The sequence below is a fragment of the Nelumbo nucifera genome, chromosome 5 (genome assembly GCF_055504915.1).
Source record: "Nelumbo nucifera cultivar China Antique chromosome 5, China Antique-T2T, whole genome shotgun sequence".
In the NCBI taxonomy this organism is placed as follows: Eukaryota; Viridiplantae; Streptophyta; class Magnoliopsida; order Proteales; family Nelumbonaceae; genus Nelumbo; species Nelumbo nucifera.
In genome coordinates, this window is record NC_142653.1 from 19,636,801 (window position 1) to 19,655,986 (window position 19,186).

Genomic DNA, 19,186 nt, shown 5'->3' on the forward strand with positions numbered 1-19,186 from the left:
GTTCCTCAGGGAGTGCACCTCACAGCAAGTTCTGACCGTACATTGAGAACATTTCTAGTATTTGTATTTATTATTTATGGGGCGATGTTTCTAATAAAGGGTGGGATGTGAGTATGAGGTTGGTGTGAGGCATGCTGTATGAGGAGCAGATCCCAATTCATTCCATGCCCATTTTTCATGCAATAAAATACTTTGAAATAGTAATTTTCAGTAAATTATATAAGACTGCATTTGATTGTGATGTAAAAGCAAAATTACACCATAAAGTTGCACATCATCAGTTTAAATTTGTGAATTGTTGCAAATGGAAAGCGGGATTAACATTACACCGCAAACAAATGCAGCTTTGAAACAAAAAACGTAACCTTAGAAAAATACCTATTTCTTCTAACATTCCAAACATTGGTTTTCTTCCAAGTATATTAGTACAAATCACTAAAATTGCAAAATAAATGCAAGGAAAGAACTTGGATGGTAGATGGAGGACAAAAATACATGGGAAAGATACGCTGTGGGACATTGTGGGGCGTAGATGTGGAGTCGAGAGTGAGCGAGAGAGGAGTTGTGGGTGTTGTGTCCATAACAAGTAGAATAGTGAAGCAAAAGCTTCATTTCTGGGTACAATGCATTATTTAGATTGATGAAAACTCAAATGTGAGGAGGAAAAACAATAGGCCATTGTCACACCCAACGACATGTACTTCAAACAAACATTAATGCACTGTCTCTTTCCTAGCAGTTGAAATGCCCTTGTTCACCACCCAATGGCACGTACTTTCTCTTTCTCTTGTATGTATCTGAGGCTCAAGTGAGCCAACTAATTTTACCAAACCCCAACAAGCGGAACCTCTTCCCCTTTCCCCTTTTTAAACAAGTGAGGTGATGTCATCATGTTGCCTGCAACGAGTCCAACACCATGGATGAGACCAATCATGCCCTCTCTCTTCTGAAATGGGTGAGACTGACTGTAGACAAATATCACCTTGAATTGAATTGAAGAGTCTGATTACATAGATAATATAAATAACATTGTTTTTGGGTTGACTCTGCTGGCCTGGTAATGGAATAATAGCAGACATCTCTCTCTCTCTGGTTTGCACTAAATTTAAAGCTTTCAAGTTTGAACAATCAAACTAAAAGCATTGCCTCCGCGTAGCTTGCCGACAGCTGATCAATAATGTAACCACCCATGAAGGAATTTGCCTCTTTAACAATATAAAATTAAAAAGATAAAGAATCTGATTTGTTCAATTCAACGCTCTCGAGTTTTATTAAAAAAATTAAATAATAAAAGAATAAGCCAGTTAATTTGGATTAGAAGACCAAAGGATGAAGCTGTATTTGCTTGCTAAGTTGGAATTGTGACAGTGCGGAGCGGAGGAGGGCACATGTGATAACGCAGGAAGCTTACAGTTTTTAGGCCTACTGGCTTACAGCTATTTTACTCTTCTGTTGTGATGGAATTTCGGTTTCAACTTTCAATTAGTAGAAGCAAAGGAATTAATTAGGCTCCGTTTGTTTGGTGTAATTGATTATCTTTTTTGTTCGTGTTTTCGTGCCACTAATGAAATTGGAGGCCCTAGGCTGCGTTTGCTTACAATGCAAATGCAAAAAATATATACATTACAAAATAATAATGCAAATACAATTTAGGTTTTAAACTGTTTTTAAAAACTGATTATCAAAATATACAAAATTGTATCAAACAAATAAATACAATAAAACTCTCTTTTCAGATTATAAAAATGTCAAAAAAATATATTTTTAATATGATAATTATTACTTTTTTACATATCAAATAGAACGCTCTCAAACACAAATCACAGTACATACTTCAGTGTTTGTATTGCAAACAAACGGACCTTAAGGTGCATATCCCCTAAAAAATGGAATTTCGGTTTTAGGCAAATTCATTATTATGCCCCTAAAAAATGGAATGTGCTCTAATCATTAAAAATTAAAAATTACATACAAAGAAAAAAAAAAACAGCTTTTCTGCTTTTAAATTAAAAAGGTGTGTATAGGTATAATGTGATCAGTTGATCACCGCCAGTACTTTTTTGACCACTCCCACAGTGTAGACGGTGAATGGAAGAAATTCTTCTGCCTTGAGAATTTTATGACTCACTCCATCAATCTCAATCTGCTCCTATATTCCCATTCGTACGAGGGATGTGAGTGGAACAGGGCTGAGTTTCACACTCAATCCCCTCCCCTCTATCTGTTTGATTGGAATCTTTTGTCTTAGAATGATGATCTATAACTAAATTTCGATTCTTTGATTTACAAGATTCTGATCCCATGGACATATTCAATTGTACAGCGGCTCTGGGTTTTTGAGTGTAGACTCCGTATTTCCAAAAAGTCAATACTCTACACCTACCGTCCGTGGATTCCCTCATTTGCCACGTGGAAGAGGATCATGCGTGAATGGTCCCACTTCTCACCGGTCTTCGAAATAAGTGCACAGTAACTAACACGATACAATCCGCCTGGAGCCCTTGACCTGCACACTATATCCTTGTCCTCTGGCCTCTCTCTGTACTCAGTCATCCCCTAAAATCTTTTCAATTTTGATCCCGTACTTCTTACCAGTAATATTTATTATTTATTATTATTTTGTACATTAATTTTCTTCTCTTTCTCTCTTCAGCCCTTCTCTCCCCCTTTCGCCCTCAGCTCACGAAGGGATTCTCCCATTAATGCTCGAGGATCCATACCGGTCGAAGGTTTCGATCAAAGAATTTATTATTATTACCCTTCGATTTATCTCCTCCCGGCGAACGCTTTCAGGTATTTATTATGGTTTTTTAATGTATTTTTTCCTTTTTTTGTATGCATGATTCGTTATTGTTCATGGCTTCTTATTAGAATGTAGGTATTTTTAGGGTTTCAGGTGATACGGTGATGCGTGGTTGATTCTATTCGCTTGATATTTCTTGTCTCGATTGGAGAAAGTAGGGATGTCGGGACCGCTCGATCGATTCGCTAGGCCTTGTGAGTATTTCCGCTTTGCTTGATCTGTCTTTGTGTTTTTTTCCTTGTTGTTTGTTGATTTTGCGACTTCTAGGGTTCTTTCTATTTTTATGAGCAATTCGCTTGCTTTCTATTTCTGGTCGTGACTACCGAATGTGGGGTGATTATTTACTTCGATAAGGTGGTTTCTAGGCTTGGATTCATTCAAATTCACTAAATTAAGTAGTTATGTGTGTTCGGAAATTAGGGAAATTTGGCATTTTCTCTTCAAAGAGGATTTTTTTTTTTTTTTTGGTATTGGATTCTTTTTATTTCAATTTAGCCTTAGGTTTATATTGTCTAAATTTGAAGTTTTCCATACTTCACGTTTTATTTCGTTTGATAATTTGTACATGGAAATTAAAAAGCTATGCGTGAGGTTGGTAGGATAATCAATGTAATTTTAATGTGAATTTGAAGATATTTAGGTATTTCTATATTCTTAGTAAGGGTATTTCCACATCATCCTGGTGAGAATTTGGTCTTAGGTACTTAACTAGTTCAAGTATTTGCAATTCCATCTTATTCATTTTCAAACAAACCATTTATTTTATCAAACCAAGTTGTTTCAACCTTATAGAAAATTATTTTTCTATTTTCTATTTTTTTGTGCATTTGAATTCCTGCTGCACGTTGTCAGTCTAATTTTTGTTTCTTTTTGGTTGTCATTTTTTTTTCCATTCTTTATGTTTTAGTTTACCTGATAAGTGGCCCTGATTAAACTTTTAGTTTACATTCTACATCCCCATTGTTTGTACTTCTTTTAATAGTCTTTTCTTTGAACTGAATGGATATGAAAATTGGAAAGTTGCTTATGATTTTGCCATACCTAGATCTTATCCTGGACTTGCGTGAATTTTCATAGTTGATTTTGCACTATGATATAGGTTTTGAGGGGTTTTCTAGTCATGATGAAAGAAGAGAACGGAAATCTGATTTTGAAAATTCAGAGGATGAAAGGAGGACGAGAATTGGGTCCCTAAAGAAGAAAGCAATAAATGCATCAACTAAATTCAGACATTCTCTTAAGAAAAAGAGCAGTAGGAGGAAAAGCGATGGCCGAGTCGTTTCAGTTTCAATAGAGGATGTCCGGGATGTAGAGGAGCTACAGGCTGTAGATGCATTTCGACAAGCTCTTCTATTGGATGAATTGCTGCCTGAAAGACATGATGATTATCACATGATGTTAAGGTATGCTCCTTCTGGTATTTAGCTTTGTTATTGTACATTATGCACCTTTCTGCTGGATACTAGTAGATGCCAGTGTAAAGTTGTATGCTAAATCTCTCAAGTTGATGAGACAAGATTAAATTCATTTTTATCAAGTTAGTATTCCTTATAAATAATTTTGGCTCTTTATACCATCTTTTTTTTCACATTGGTTGCTTTATTCCATCCTTGCAAACTATGCATTAATTTTCAAATCACAATGCTGTTATGATATTTTGTCTATAAGTTTCTCTAATTTGATTGATAAAATTTATAATTGATCATTTTATTTATGGTCGTTATGATTGTATATTAAAGAATTTTATTTTGTAACAGGTAGGGACTTTTAATCTGTTGGTGAACATTTGAAGATTGCTGCTAATAAATATAACAAAGTTATCCATATTTAATTTCTTCCTTTTTAAGGATCATAGATCATTTAGATTGATGTGTGAAGTAAGAAAAATCTCCTCATACAAAAAGTTACTTGTTCTCTAAGAGTTAACTGTGTACAGGTTACATATTTGTTCACTATCATTTAGATACAAAGTTGATTTTTTTTTGTCAAGTCCTTGGATTTTCCAAGATGGAAGACCAGAAAACATTTATGTTACTCCACCACCTGATTTTGCTAAACCATCCGCAACAGCATCAAGTTCCCTGGGAATCCATCTAAATGAAGTGGGTCTTGATGCAGACAAGCCATGAGCTTCAAACAGATGGTGGGTTAATCTTCAAGGCCCTAGAAACTGGGAATTCATCCATTTTATAGTGCTAATTGAGTCTCCTACCACTGATAGAGAATTCAGGTTGAGCTGGCTCGCAATTCTAAGACCAATAAGAGTAGCCAACATCTCAGCTTTAATAGAGTCTGCCACCCTTAAAGGTCCACTTAAGGCCCTGACCCAAGGTTTCTCTTATTGTGATGGTACCACCAATACCTGCCTCGCCTGGAGATTCCCTCTTGAGTTTCCATCAAACTTAAGAGTGAACTCAACCTGGTGACGGAGTCTTTCATCTCCAGTTCGTTTCTCTGTCATGATTGGATTTTGTTTGGACATATTGCTAATATGTTTTCCTCATTACTCTAGGATTTATCATGCAATGATAATATTATTTTCTTTATTTATTTCCTACCCTTTAATTTACACTCATACAGTTTCATGCTGAAGAATTACTTTATTGGCAGATTTTTGAAAGCAAGAAAGTTTGATATTGAGAAAGCGAAACACATGTGGGCTGAAATGCTTCAGTGGAGAAAGGATTTTGGTACTGACACTGTTATGGAGGTAAAAATTCCAACAATAGTTTAATTGGCACCAACTTAAAGCATGTCTCCTTTGGAATATTCGGAAAGTTGTGACAGTTGTGATGATGTGAAAAGATGATTTCCATTTGTATATTGATGCAATGATAAATCAGTCTGGAAATGATTTTGCAAGCTATGCACAAAAAAAGCTTTTTTAATTTTGTTTCATGGATTGGAAAATGGAATAAAAATACCTATAAAAAAAGATGGAATTAAAAATAAATGTTATAAACATTAGTGGATGCAAACAGGTGGTAAAAAGGAAGAAAAATAATTATAAAAAAGAAAAGAAATGCAAAAATGAGTTGAGATAAATAAAGCAAACAAGGTAAAAAGATAAATACAATCCTATATTTTCATGTGAAGAACAAGGGGAAAACAAGAGTTTCAAACTTGCTCCGTAGAAATTCTACTTCTCTTCTAATAATGATAAAAAGGGAAAAAAAAGCTAAGAATTAAATGAAAGTAATTGGGCATCACTAGAGATGCCTTGAACTAAAACTAAAACAGGAGGGATCCATTGTGGGTATAGCTAGATTGGGGTCTAGATTTGAATAATTAGACAACTTATTGTGCTTCCAAATCATATTTGTCAAGGTGATGCCTAGGCGACAAGGTGCCCTTGGAGGGTTGCCTCACCCAACTGCTTAAATGTTTTTGTACAAGGGGGCTACATGATATTTTTATATTTTATTTATTTTATGATATTATAACATGACAATAGACATTATTATACTAGTTTCTTTTTATTATTTTCTTGTTTGTTTTGGTTCAACTGACACACAAATCAGTGGACATTATCTCGAACCATTTTAAGACTTCAAACCTGAATTCTTAATTTAGGAAGGACTTGAAGATTTTATCCATTGAACAATAGAATAACTGAGATAAAAATAAGGGCTCCACTCCTTTTTATTTTCTAATTTTTTTTTTAAATTCTCCTGCCCCCTGTTGCCTAGCTTCACCTTGATGCGTTGTAAACATTGATTAAAATGTGACTATTAGGGTTTGGTTCCTTTCAGATAAACTTCAAGGGATATACCCACACAAATTTAACATATTATATATATATATATTCATAAGTTGACACATGAATCAACTCACATGGGAGAGAATTATCTGGTTCTTTAGGGTTGTCTCTCCTTGTATAGATGAAGGCATGACCTACATTCTATTCCTAAGCAATGTAGGACTTGGGAGTTGGGACAACCCTCATTATTGAGTCACTTCGAGTGTGTTTGTATTGCTTATAAGGCCTTCAACACATGGTTGTCCCAAATCCTACATATTACTTAGGAAATAGAATGAAGGCCTTACCTTCATCTATATCAGGAGAGATAACCATGTTTTTAAGCTCATGCCCTATTTTGTGTTATGGGACCAAGGCTAAGACAAGCCTGGCCCAGCTTTGGTCTATGCAACATTTTTTTTTCATGTATATTATATAATTTAAAATGTTATAATTTTTTGTTATTTACTGCCACAGGCCCAATGGTCAGCCTGGGCCTGGGCTGTAGTAACCTTTTAACATGGGTGCCAAATCCATATCCAATCCATTTAATAATATGGATCCTTTAATAGTTCCCCATAGTTGCACAAGATCTATTGAGAAAAAAAAAAAAAAAAACTAGCACAAGATCCAAATGGGGGGGGGGGGAGGGGGTTCCTTAATGCCAACGGGTTTGGTTTACCCAAAAGAACCAATTATGTTGGTTCTGGTTCTGTGGTTTAGTCCCGATTAAGAATTGGGTCGGGACCAGTTTTTGCAGTTCCAAGCTAATTAAGACCAAAACGGATTAATAATATATAAATGGTCTTGTAATTTTTGTCATATATAATGTCTAAAACGGTAAGTTTCATAGACAGTACATAAGACAATTTTGGTTAGAAACACTTGTTTTGTGAACATATATATAAACAGTTTACTATTTTATTGCCATCTTTATTAATGTTATGATATCAAAAGTAAAGTTGTAAGTTATTATTATAGGTAACTATAGATGTCAAGTATAATCAGATCTATACGGGTCAGATCCGATTATCCTGATTAATTATTGGTTCTGGTTCTGAGTCTATTTTATGGAACCAATTAATAGTTGGTTTGGGACTGGTACACCTTGACCTGAAACAGATGCCATTGATGGCTCTACTAGTGTCAACCTAGGATCTTCTGTGCTTGGTATCTCTTTTTTCCAATGATTTTATCTTGTAATTATGAGTTTATGTGCTGCCTGGTCGTGTATTTTTTTTTTATTGACGTGTTTACCATGCCAATTTTTCACCAGGACTTTGAGTTCAAAGAGTTGAATGAAGTTTTACAGTACTACCCTCATGGCCATCATGGCGTGGATAAGGAAGGAAGACCTGTATACATTGAAAGATTAGGAAAAGTTGATCCAAACAAGCTCATGCAAGTGACAAACATGGATCGGTACGTGAAATACCATGTGCAGGAATTTGAGAAGAGCTTTGCAATCAAGTTTCCAGCATGCTCAATTGCTGCAAAAAGGCACATTGATTCGAGTACAACAATTCTTGATGTTCAAGGCGTGGTATGTTGTTTGTTTTGTTTTTCTCAGTCTTGGGAAATAGTTTCACTGGTGAGATTATATGGTTGGATATAGTTACAATGCATATTGGTTTTTTTATAATTGTTAGAATAATTATGTTAGAATGCATTTTGATTATTTGATTCTTATTTTTCACCATTTGGTTTTTTATCAGAGTTTAAAGAATTTCAGCAAAGCTGCTCGAGAACTCATTATGCGGCTGCAGAAGGTTGATAATGACAACTACCCTGAGGTATGCAGTTATAAGGCCCTTAAGCTACTACATAATTACCATGATCTCGATGGAGTGCAATGGTGGAACAGGGTTTATATGCCCAACCCCAATCACTTAACTATAAAATGTTTATTTGAGTTGAGACATGGTCTTAAATTCCACTGAAATTCCCCAGAATTTTGAATTCTGATAATATAACTAAATGAAGAACCTTAAATTTTACTTTCGTTAACCTTTTCTATTGTTGTGTTTTCTCAGTGAAAATTTTAGTTTTTTAATGCTTTCTATATGATTGTCTTCTCATTGTTCTAAAACTGGACCAGTCAGCAAACTGAAATGTGGCCAGTTCTGTTCAGTCTGGTTTGACTGCATTCTGGCCCTATGCAGACAGATAATGTGGAAAGGAAAGATAGGTATAGATTATAGGGAGAAAACATTTTAGAAGTACCTCTCTTGAGCCAGATGTCAAACCTTCTGGTTCAATCTGTGTCTATCTAACATGATCCAGTATCTGGATTAAACCAGCAAAGGTACCATTACGATTCAACTAACTGTTTTTCTTTTTTTATACCATAAAGTTTTTTTTTTGTTTATGATGCTTTGAATTTTACCGCTTGTTTTCTGAACAATGTTTTTTGTCAGATAAGAAATGGAAATGATTTAAAAGCAGTCTTAAAGTTTTTGTAATTAAAGATGTCATTTCACTTTCTAATATTTTGGATGTCAAATCCAGAATTGACCAATTTCTCCATTTTATGAATCCCAATGGTAGGTACCTGTCTGTTACCATTCTGGTAGCAATCATAGGAATATGAAGTCATTATCTGAATTCTTTTGTATAATATACTTTCTTATGGTATGGATACTTCACTGCTGCAGACACTTTATCGGATGTTTATCATCAATGCTGGTCCTGGTTTTAGGCTTCTATGGAGCACTGTGAAGACTTTTCTGGATCCAAAAACAACTTCCAAGATTCATGTAAATAATGTGGCTCCTTACATACATTTGAAGCAAAATTTCTCAACTTTTCTGGAGACACTGAAAACTATATATAATAATATTGTGTTTCAAAATTTACTCAGGTTCTTGGCAACAAATACCAGAGCAAGTTGCTTGAAATAATTGATGCCAGGTAATGTTGTTCATCATATAAATTTGGGAAGCAAGTCATTGATCTTAGATGTTTTATTTCTTTGCTATTTTAATATTATTAACTAGCTAAAAATTCTGCAATGTCTTGAGTATTCTCCAGTGAATTGCCAGACTTTCTTGGTGGTAGCTGTAACTGTGCAGATCAGGGTGGTTGCCTAAGGTCTGATAAAGGACCATGGAAGGATCCAAGCATATTGAAGGTTCTCTACTTTCCTTGTGAATTTTTTTTATTGCGTAGGATATTGAAATTTCTGCAGAATTTGTCTATCCTCTTTTCTTAAGGTTTAGAGTAGCTATAATTGTTAAGTTCTTGTATTTGCATTGCAATGCAGATGGTTCTTAATGGGAAGATAATTGCTTATGCTAGACCACACTATCCAACTGTAAGGCCTATTTGATCATCTTGTACATTATGACAAAAACAAGCTTTAATTTTCTAACCTGTATTTTTGGTAGTATCCTCAACAGTCAGCTTTGTTTGTAAAGCAGATAAAAGGTGGTGACACATCAACTGCTGAGTCTGGGTCTGAAGCTGAGGACATTGCTTCCCCTAAAGCAATGAGAAGTTATTCACATACCCGTTTGACGCCTGTTCATGAAGAAGTAGGTCTTGTTGAAAATTTGCAGATGGTATTATGTATATCAAATATTTGGAAATGATGGACTTGACTCACTTTAGGGGCCATTGCTTGGTGCAATTGTAAAATCTCTGGCTCACAAGCATGAGAATGCAGGTTCGAGTCAAAGAGTGACCCCTTCATGCAATAAAATACCAGAGGTTAGGCGTGTATCCAGTTCACCCATCCCAATACCCTGGATACCAGGGGCCAACATTGGGTAATGGCCCTTTCATGGATATGGTTTGCTTATCAACATGAATTCATGATAAACCTGGGCTAGCCAGATCATAGAAGTTGGAATGAAATTTATCTTTCTTCTCTCTGATTCTTTTGCATAGAAGGAATTGAAGTCTTGAACAGTTTACCCCTTTTTTTAGGATTTGCATATGCATTTTAATTATAGCTTCATTGAGATATATTTACTTTGTCTTGCTACTTTTATATCACTAGTTCACTACTTAAATGTAAATAATTTTCAAAAAATAGCCAAGGACTCAACTTGATCCTGGGCACAAGCCTAGGTTAGCCATCTAGGTGCTTGCATTATGTTGTCCTTTTTTTCGTGATCAATGTGGTTGTCAAATATTTTCAGCACTCCCGTATTTGATGAGGAATTGGACTGATAAGAAAGTGTGTATATTAAATAATTAATCAATAGAAATTTCTGCAACAAATTAACAGGTACAGCATAGCAATTAATCAATGTACAAGCAACCTTTAGAAGCTGGTAAACTTGGAATTCTGAAATATGAAAATAGGCCAGATAACTCAGCAAAGTAAAAGTTGAAAGACAAGACTTATAAAAAAATGATCTTATATTGATAATTAAAAATAGTTGTCTCTTACAACAAAAGGAAAGGAATAGCCGTGGGTCTCCTTTTAATATTCTCCAAATCCAGGGAAAAAAAAAAGATAAGTTTCTGCTGATTCAGTTGGAAATAAATGAATCTCAACTCCTTAATTCTTGCCTCCACTTATTTTCAAAAGAAAAAAAAGGAACTGATTCTGTTTTAGTCAGGAAATAATGGTAGGTACTAGACAGTTTTCCTCAACAACCAAAGATAGATAATCTAAATATGTTGGGTATATTTAAATTATAAGACCCATATCGTGTATCTGAGATATTCTTTTAATATGTTTTGAGGATAGGAATTATAACACTTTTTTGTACATTAGAATCGTTTTTGTAAAGGACTAGGGGTGGAGGGTATAGGACTGCATAGGCAGTGAATGTGTAGGCTAAGATATTCTGTTGATGTGTTGATATGTTTAACTTCATATAATTGTTGACATCTGACACGGTTGTTCATATTATAGAGCAATTATTTGTGTTCTATTAACATACTTTGATTAATCTGTACAGGCTAAGGTAGCTGGAAAGGCAAGTTACAATGCTTGCTTGTCGGAGTACGATGAATATGTGCCCATGGTTGACAAAGCTGTGGATGCTGGATGGAAGAAACAAGTATCCTTTCAAAGGTCTTCTTCCAAAGGTTAGTACTGCTATTTTAGCTCCAATTTCTTTGTAAGCTAATGTTTATGGACTGCTTTTTATTTTTAGTCAAGATTCTAAAGAAGTAAAAAGGATTCTTTAAAGGGTTTATTTGGTTTTTTGACATTCTTAGGCTTCAATTTCTTAAATTTATAGATTATAGTGACCCCTCCAATTTGGTGCAAAATGCAGAAGAAATAGGAGATAGTCAAAATAAATAGAAGAAAGGTTGTCACAAAATAAAATAGAAATTATGAAATAGAGATTAGAGACATAGTTGGATAAGGATTTGATGATGATATCACAAAAATAGAAAAATGAAAATTAAATAGAGAGAAGAGACATAGGATAAATGAATGAAAAAAAAAAGAATCAAAAGATATAAAATTATGATTAAGAATGGATTTTCTCCTCATTTTCAATCATGAGGATTTGATTTGATTTTTTTTTTTTGATATTTTGACTGGACTTTGGTACTTGTTCAATATTTTTTTCTTATATCAGAGATCATGTTTGAAATTTGTGTCGTCTTTGTGATCAGGGTCCATTAGAAGATTAAGTGTAAATCAGGATTTGTATATAATACCAAACTGACCATTCACATGCTGAATTCGGTGTCACTTCTTTGGGCTCTTTCAGATCCGTTCGGATCTCCCTTATTCTTTTGCTGGAAGGTGTGGACAGAAAGAAAAAGAAGAATATTCGAAGGAAATTCAAAAGGCAAGGAAAAGCTATGCTCGAAAATTGGAAATAAGATGCTGGAATGGATTTTGCTCCTTCTGGAATTTGAGGAGTCTCTGTGTCTTTAGGTTCAGGCTATTGTAGTTTTTTGTTGAAGAAGATCAACTGTTCAAGAAGAATATGGTTCTGGAATTGGAAAGAATTAACGAGGAGACTAGGGGCTTGATGGATTTTTGGAAGGACCTTTTGGCAGTTAAGGTTTAAACATCAGAAAAAATGTCGTCCAGTTTTGGTGTCAAGTGTTTTTGTTAGGTTAAAAAGGAGGGCTTTTTGGAATTGGACCAAGTAAAAAAGTTCTGAAACACAAGAAGGGTCAGAAGAAGTAGAGGTTTTGTTCTTTTCTTGAGTCTGCAGAGGGAGTTTTCTGGATTTTGCTTTGTTTGTAATTAGGTGTTAGAGATCTGGTTGTGAAGAGTTCTGTTTTGGTGGTTGAATTCTGTTTTTATTCAGGTCGGGGTCTCTGGGTCCTAGGTGGGATGCTTGGTTGTATTTCTGGTATTGTGGTTTGGTTGGTGGTTTTTGAGGTGTTGATGTTGGTTTGTTCTTCTTTTCTCTTGGGTGACTTTTGGTCACGTTCCTTGTATTTCTTCTTTTTTATTTTAATACCAAAAAATTGAATTCATTTTTTATTTATTATCAAAAGAACCTTATATGTTTCGACCAAATTTACAAGTGATAGCAGCTTTATAATGTATTATGCTACTTTTTCACTAGAAACTCTAGAACTTGGAATGTGCTAGATTGTTACTTTTCTTGTGCAAGGAAAGAACAAGATGAAGAATCTGAAGATCAGAATCTGTAACAAATATTTGTCTTTTGGTTATTACATAATGTACTAATTCAGCAGATATATCTTTCAAAATTTTATTATGCAGGCATATACCCTTCACCTGAAACTCAAAAGGCTCCAGAAGGAATTCGAGCTCAGTTTTTCAGAGTATTTATGGCATTTGTCATGATGCTATATGCTCTCTTCCATTCACTGAAGTCCCGTGTATTGAAGAAGCTTCCTGATCCATCAAGTTGTGACCCCAAAGTTTCCAACTTCACACCTGATCCAGTATCCAAGGAAGAGTTTCGCCCTCCTTCACCAACTCCAGGATTTACAGAGACAGACCTCCTCTCATCCGTGCTGTTGAGACTTGGGGAGTTGGAGGAGAAGGTAGACATGCTTCAAGCAAAGCCAATTGAAATGCCTTATGATAAAGAAGAGCTGTTAAATGCTGCTGTTTGCCGTGTTGATGCATTGGAAGCAGAGCTTATTTCCACAAAGAAGGTATCATATCTAAATTTAGTGCTATAATTACAGTGCCTCTGCAATGTTAGGGTGTCATTGGTGGGGCTTTCTAATGATTTGGAGCACTTAATTTCTGTCAATAACTTGTTTCTGCAGTTCTCATCTTTTGGGAGTGCATGCATATGATTCTTCTTTGATGAATGATAAACTTTGTATTAAAAAGAGAGAGAGGTTCTAAACTTCTAGTGTAGGGGTTGGTAGATAGAAGGCGAGGTCAATGGGTAGCCTTGCTTCAAATCCAACAAGATATGTTCTTAATCTAGTGGAAAATCCAGAGAATAGGTACTGGTTTTTTCTAGTAGCAGAGAACTACTAGAAAATAACAAGAAAAGAAGAGGTCATGTGTTTCTCTAACACTGATTTTCAAGAGAACAGAGAAGTAGACATAATTTCTAAGGAAGAAAAAAGCTTAAATTTAATTCATTCCTTGTCTTCTTTGAACCTAATTACATATATTTATAGAACTCTTCTTGACTGAAAGAGAAACCCAGAACTCCAAATTTAGAAGCTCTTCAAAACAGTAGTTGATTTAAACTAATAATTTCCTATTCTACTAAGTGCAGACCTAAAAAAATAGGGACACAGAAAATAACAGTTGGTTTGAAAACACAAATAGAAACCATAAATTTAGAAACTGCTGTCAGCTTCCAAATCTTGGTGCAGCCATTGGTTTCTCCTCCTACTCACATGTTTTGGTAATTTTGAGATGCCTAAATTTCTCCAGAAATTTATTTGTTGTATCTTCTATTCTGAAGGCGCTGAACTACTTCAGGTTCCTCCAATGAGAGATAAATATGTGGAAGATACAACCAAAACAAAGCCTAATACAAGATTAGCACCCTAAACAGCAAAAATCATCAAGGATAATGATGTCCAAGTGATATAATTTTCCATCTTAAAACCTTATAATTCCAGAATTCTCTTTATGGCACTATCACTAGAACCCTGAGGCGGAAATTCACTAATCCCCTGTTTATCCTACTGTATCTCAAGTGTCCTCCATTAACCTTTTTAGCAGAAACAATTATTAGATTGTCGATCAGTCAAGGATCACTTCCAGCCTCAATCCAATTTTCCATTTCTGCTCATATTTGTGTTGGTACCTATAAAACCTAGATTAATTGCCTAGTATATATACAAGATGCTGCATGGATACTTCTAGATGCATTCCTAGCGTTAACACTTTTAAAATGTGTAAAATGGTATGTTTTAACAAGTCATACTAAAAAATATCTGACATAGCAACCATGGTGCCCTTATTCTTGGTTTTCCTCTTATATATTTGAAGCTATTGAAAGTATTGTTTACATCGTCTGCCATCGGTCTACCTTTTGATGATACCATCAGAATGGTGGGTCATGTTTGGCTCTTCAATAATCATAAACGAGTTAATTGGTTTGTAAGACTGGAACATGGAAAATGCTGCGGGCATGTTACAGCTATTAATGCAATCCCAAAGTTCAATGCCGCTTTTCTATGTATATTTTACAGAGTAGAAAATTCATTTGGAGAGATGTAAATTCTTAAGGCTGTGTTTGGTTGCAGTGCAATTTTATTTGCACTAGTACAAATGCATGGAAGTGCAAATGTAAAAAATGCATATTCTTGTTTAATTTTGTTTTGGATTTTACTTTATTCTGCTTCATGCCTTAATTTACTTCATTTGTACTTGGACCAAACAAAATAAGCTAAAATTTGAAACAAAAATAGGTCAAAATTTACACTCAAATCATTTGCACTGTCATGGTTTTGCATCAGTGCAAATTTATTTGCATTGCAACCAAACACAGTAAGTGACGATAATTATGTAGATCTCTGTAGAAAAGGGTTCTAAACAAAAAAGGCAGCTTATGCGGTAGCATCTGTTCTGTCACCAGCTCTCCTTATCTCCCAAGTTGCAGTATGGTACCCGTGTGCCCAATGGCAACCATCTTTTTGGGTTTTATTATTTTTTTTTCTTTCCTAACTAACACATTGAAATTGTTACAGATGGTGGTGCTACTGTATAAGTGAAAAACTTGGGCACTTGTATGCTTATCCGCATTTGCTTACATAAGTTCTTTCTGAGCAGGCTTTGCATGAAGCTCTAATGAGACAAGAAGAACTACTTGCCTACATAGACCGTCAAGAAGAAGCCAAATTCCGAGTAAGTTAAATAGAAAATTACTGCAGTATTGCGTAAAAGAAGATTATATACTTCATCATTGAAACTGAACTGTGAATCTCTCATTTTATGTTAAGCAGAAAAAGAAGTTTTGCTGGTGAATGGGAGGTTGCACCGGAAAGGTTCTGATGCAGATTTGCATACGAGCAGCAGACAATGTATTCCTTGACATTTCCATATATACATTTGAGAAGAGCATGAATAGGCCATATTGATGTCCACTTGTCACCTTTTACTGTCCTGAGGAATGCAGAATCTGATGAAAATAAATTTACATTAATTATATGTTATCACACCTTTTTGTTTTCTTTTCTTTGCGTTCAAAGTGTTATTTGAGTTCATATACTTCGAAAGAGTAATGTAAGAAAATGAAGTATGTTGTGAAAGAGCCTTTCATTGCTTGAAGTTGTGAGATTCGGTTTATTTACTTTAGGGATAATTACTTATATACGCTGAATGTTTGGGAAACTATTTAAATGTACCTTATAAGTTTCAAAAATTACTTTTATATACCTTACATTAATGGTCGCACAACACAAATAGACCATCTGTTGAAGAAAATGTGTAAGAACGTTTGGCTTGGCCATTATATTTTTACCCTTCATTTTCTCTCCTCCCATCTTCAATCTCTCGGCAGAAGAACCAGAGAAGCGTCTCTCTCTCTCTCACACACACATTTCTGAATCAGTTTTGCTTGTACAAGCTTATAAACCATATTAACGTTGGACAGCTGAATAAATTGATCATAAAAAAAAAATATTAGAACTAAAACAAAATCCAAACCTAAAAACCTATTGGTACGAAGAACTACGATCCAAAACAGAAAGAGATCCTTTCAGAAATATAACCAAATAAAAAAAAAAAAATCCACCATTATCTTATCTCTGTTGTTTTTCTCACTACCTCCTTCCCTGTTGAACGCAAGACATTGACCAGATAATTGGACAGCGCAGAGATCTTCACACCCTCATTAGTGCTGGCAATTCTTTAAGTAGGAGCCTTGTCAATAGGAAACGGCATAATAGCCAAAAAACGCCTTTCACCAAAAAATAAGAGGGCTTATAGTGAAAGGGTAAACCAAAATCAATACTCCAAAAAGTTCCCGGAACTAATGCACCCAGGCTGTTGTGACCTAATCGCAAGTACGGACTCCCTGCTTCTTCCGCTATATAGAGGGTGATGAAGTTCTCGCAATTTGAGCAAGCAGTCGAGAATCTGTGGGATTAGCACTACATTCCCATACTCATTTGGGCCCACCTGTTTTAAAAGTTAAATTGGTTATCAAGTAAATTGCAATCCCAGGAATTATTAATTGCATTTCAGTAGATGAACAACTAATGCCATTCTCGTCCTTTTGCAGTCAAGGATCATGCCGTTCTCCTTTTCATGGTTTGAAAATCGGACCGGACCGGACGGTCGGATCAGAAAAACTGGGAATCAGTCAGGTGATCGGTTTCGCTTTACCCCAGAACTGTTAATTTGGTCATTAAACCGCTGACCCAGGCAGTCGAACCGTTGGAACCATTCAACAGTTTGGCTGGGTTTCTTTTAATTTATTTTTATTTTTTTGTTAGAATGGGCCATCCGTTTGGTTCGAACGGTTAGAATGTTTGACCCAGGAATCGGACCCCTGATTGGTTTGTTGTCTATATTGGTTTTAAAAACCTTGCTCCTTTTTGTATGAACGGATTATGAAACCCTATTTAATAGTTTTTTTTCAAAGATCAAGCTTACAAGACTGTTCACACCGTTTGCACAGCCTTTTACACTTGTACATTGCGAATATATCCGTACTTATATATTTTTTTATGGGAATATATACCCAATGCAAGGCTGCAACGAATTATGGGAACGGTGTGAGCACAAATAGTCAAGAATATTTTTGTATTTTACTTTTGAAAGGTAAACAAGGCATATTTAAATAGTACTTGAATATTTTCCTAAATATACAAGTAATCCCTTTATTTGTTTTTCCATATTCTTTAATAGTCCAGATGTATGAGATAATGTTTCTTATTCCAAGAGACTAGGAGAGAGAGCATAGAAAGAAGTGTCAGGTCAATCAAGAAGAATATATAAGAATGTAAGCTCGACAAGAAAATTGCTTACTATGCATTTTCTCGGCGCTTTCTTCTTCAGCAATTATGAATGTTATCAAGGTTTAAAATATCGACATGTATCGGTCTATATCGGCCAATACGTATTGTTCTGGGACCCTTCCGATATGTCCCTATAGTGAGTGTATGGGGGGTCTGAGTGAGTCCTAAACTAGTTCCCCTGAACTGATTGTGAAAAATATATATATATATATATATATATATATATATATATATATATATATATATATATATCGATTTGCCCAATACACCTCTACCGGCGTGTCAATATTTTGAACCTTGAATACTATAGGAGTAAATGACAGGTTTGTAGTAGAAAATATGACCAGTTCCAGTTGTGAAACTTTGCATCTCCAAAGCTTAAAAGATTGAAAGTGGTACAACAAATTGTAGAGGAGTCCAAGAGAGATGCTTGTTATACAAGCTTCAATACTCAAGTAGGATGAATAGGCATTATTGTGTCAAGAGAACTACATATATTCTAGCTGAGGGCCATTGCATCTTTTATTTTGTCTCCCATTGTCAAGAGAACTACATACGTATATATTTATATACTCCGAACTATGAAGGCAATTAAATCTGGAGTAACTAAGAATCTACACTCAGCCTATTTGCACTCCCATGTATTTACTGATTCAAATAAAATTTGCACTGCAAAACAAACTGAACCTACTTTTTTTGTGATCCACCAAATAAATTATAGTAGTTGCTTAGCTTTAGAAAAAGTAAATACTGTAAATTGGAAGAAAATGTGAATATATTATATGCCTTTTGCGGTTTGACACCCAATTTGTAGTAGCTCCCTGATTATTTAAAAGTTAAATTAAGTAAGAAAAAATGTGTCTTCACTTGGGGGATTAAAGTTCAGAACTTCAGATTAACACCCCTCCCCCAACCCCAGGGCGCAGGGCGCTCTCACACCACATGTTCTACAATAATTAATAGGAAAAAAGAATATCAGAAGAATGGTAAACTGCTAAGTGCTAACGTAGCATTGGCTTAGTGCTATAAGTGGAGATTCATAGTTAACATGCATGCACTACTAGTCTACTATTGACTTCGTTGTCATTTCAAATCATTTTAAACCGTTCTTTGTAATATATGGCGCTCCAACTAGTTTGGATTTCTTTTTTTTTATTATTAATTAGAATTGAACTAACCAGGGCTTTAAGGCCCAAAGGCGTTTCGACCATACTTGGCCCCCATTTTCATAGAATCTTTAAAGATCCAGTTTTTATCCTTGCAGTATTTGACTAGTGTGAACCGTTGTTGACGTTGATCTG

General features: G+C 35.0%; 1 protein-coding gene across 10 annotated transcripts; it reads left to right on the forward strand.

Moving 5' to 3' along the window:
• Positions 1 to 2,404: 2,404 nt before the first annotated feature.
• On the forward strand, positions 2,405 to 16,191 carry LOC104595631 (phosphatidylinositol/phosphatidylcholine transfer protein SFH8-like). Of its 10 annotated transcripts, none has more exons than XM_088887256.1 (16): positions 2,405 to 2,541; positions 2,654 to 2,793; positions 2,879 to 2,997; positions 3,903 to 4,206; positions 5,414 to 5,513; positions 7,819 to 8,085; positions 8,258 to 8,335; positions 9,197 to 9,298; positions 9,403 to 9,452; positions 9,573 to 9,672; positions 9,805 to 9,855; positions 9,959 to 10,075; positions 11,456 to 11,585; positions 13,201 to 13,601; positions 15,694 to 15,768; positions 15,867 to 16,191. In XM_088887256.1, exons 3-16 carry the CDS (start codon positions 2,964 to 2,966, stop codon positions 15,885 to 15,887), a joined length of 1,830 nt encoding a protein of 609 aa, XP_088743382.1. In that variant the 5' UTR covers positions 2,405 to 2,541; positions 2,654 to 2,793; positions 2,879 to 2,963; the 3' UTR covers positions 15,888 to 16,191. The 10 variants fall into 10 exon arrangements, with proteins under 10 accessions (XP_088743382.1, XP_088743381.1, XP_088743384.1 ...); XM_088887255.1 differs by having other exon boundaries at positions 2,889 to 2,997; XM_088887258.1 differs by having other exon boundaries at positions 2,889 to 2,997; positions 9,962 to 10,075.
• Positions 16,192 to 19,186: the final 2,995 nt, after the last annotated feature.

Coding starts and splice junctions, on each gene's coding strand:
- LOC104595631 (XM_088887256.1), top strand. CDS start 2,964: ATGTCGGGACCGCTCGATCGATTCGCTAGGCCTT. Junction 2,998..3,902: donor CGATCGATTCGCTAGGCCTT/GTGAGTATTTCC, acceptor ACTATGATATAG/GTTTTGAGGGGTTTTCTAGT. Junction 9,856..9,958: donor CTAGACCACACTATCCAACT/GTAAGGCCTATT, acceptor TTGTTTGTAAAG/CAGATAAAAGGTGGTGACAC.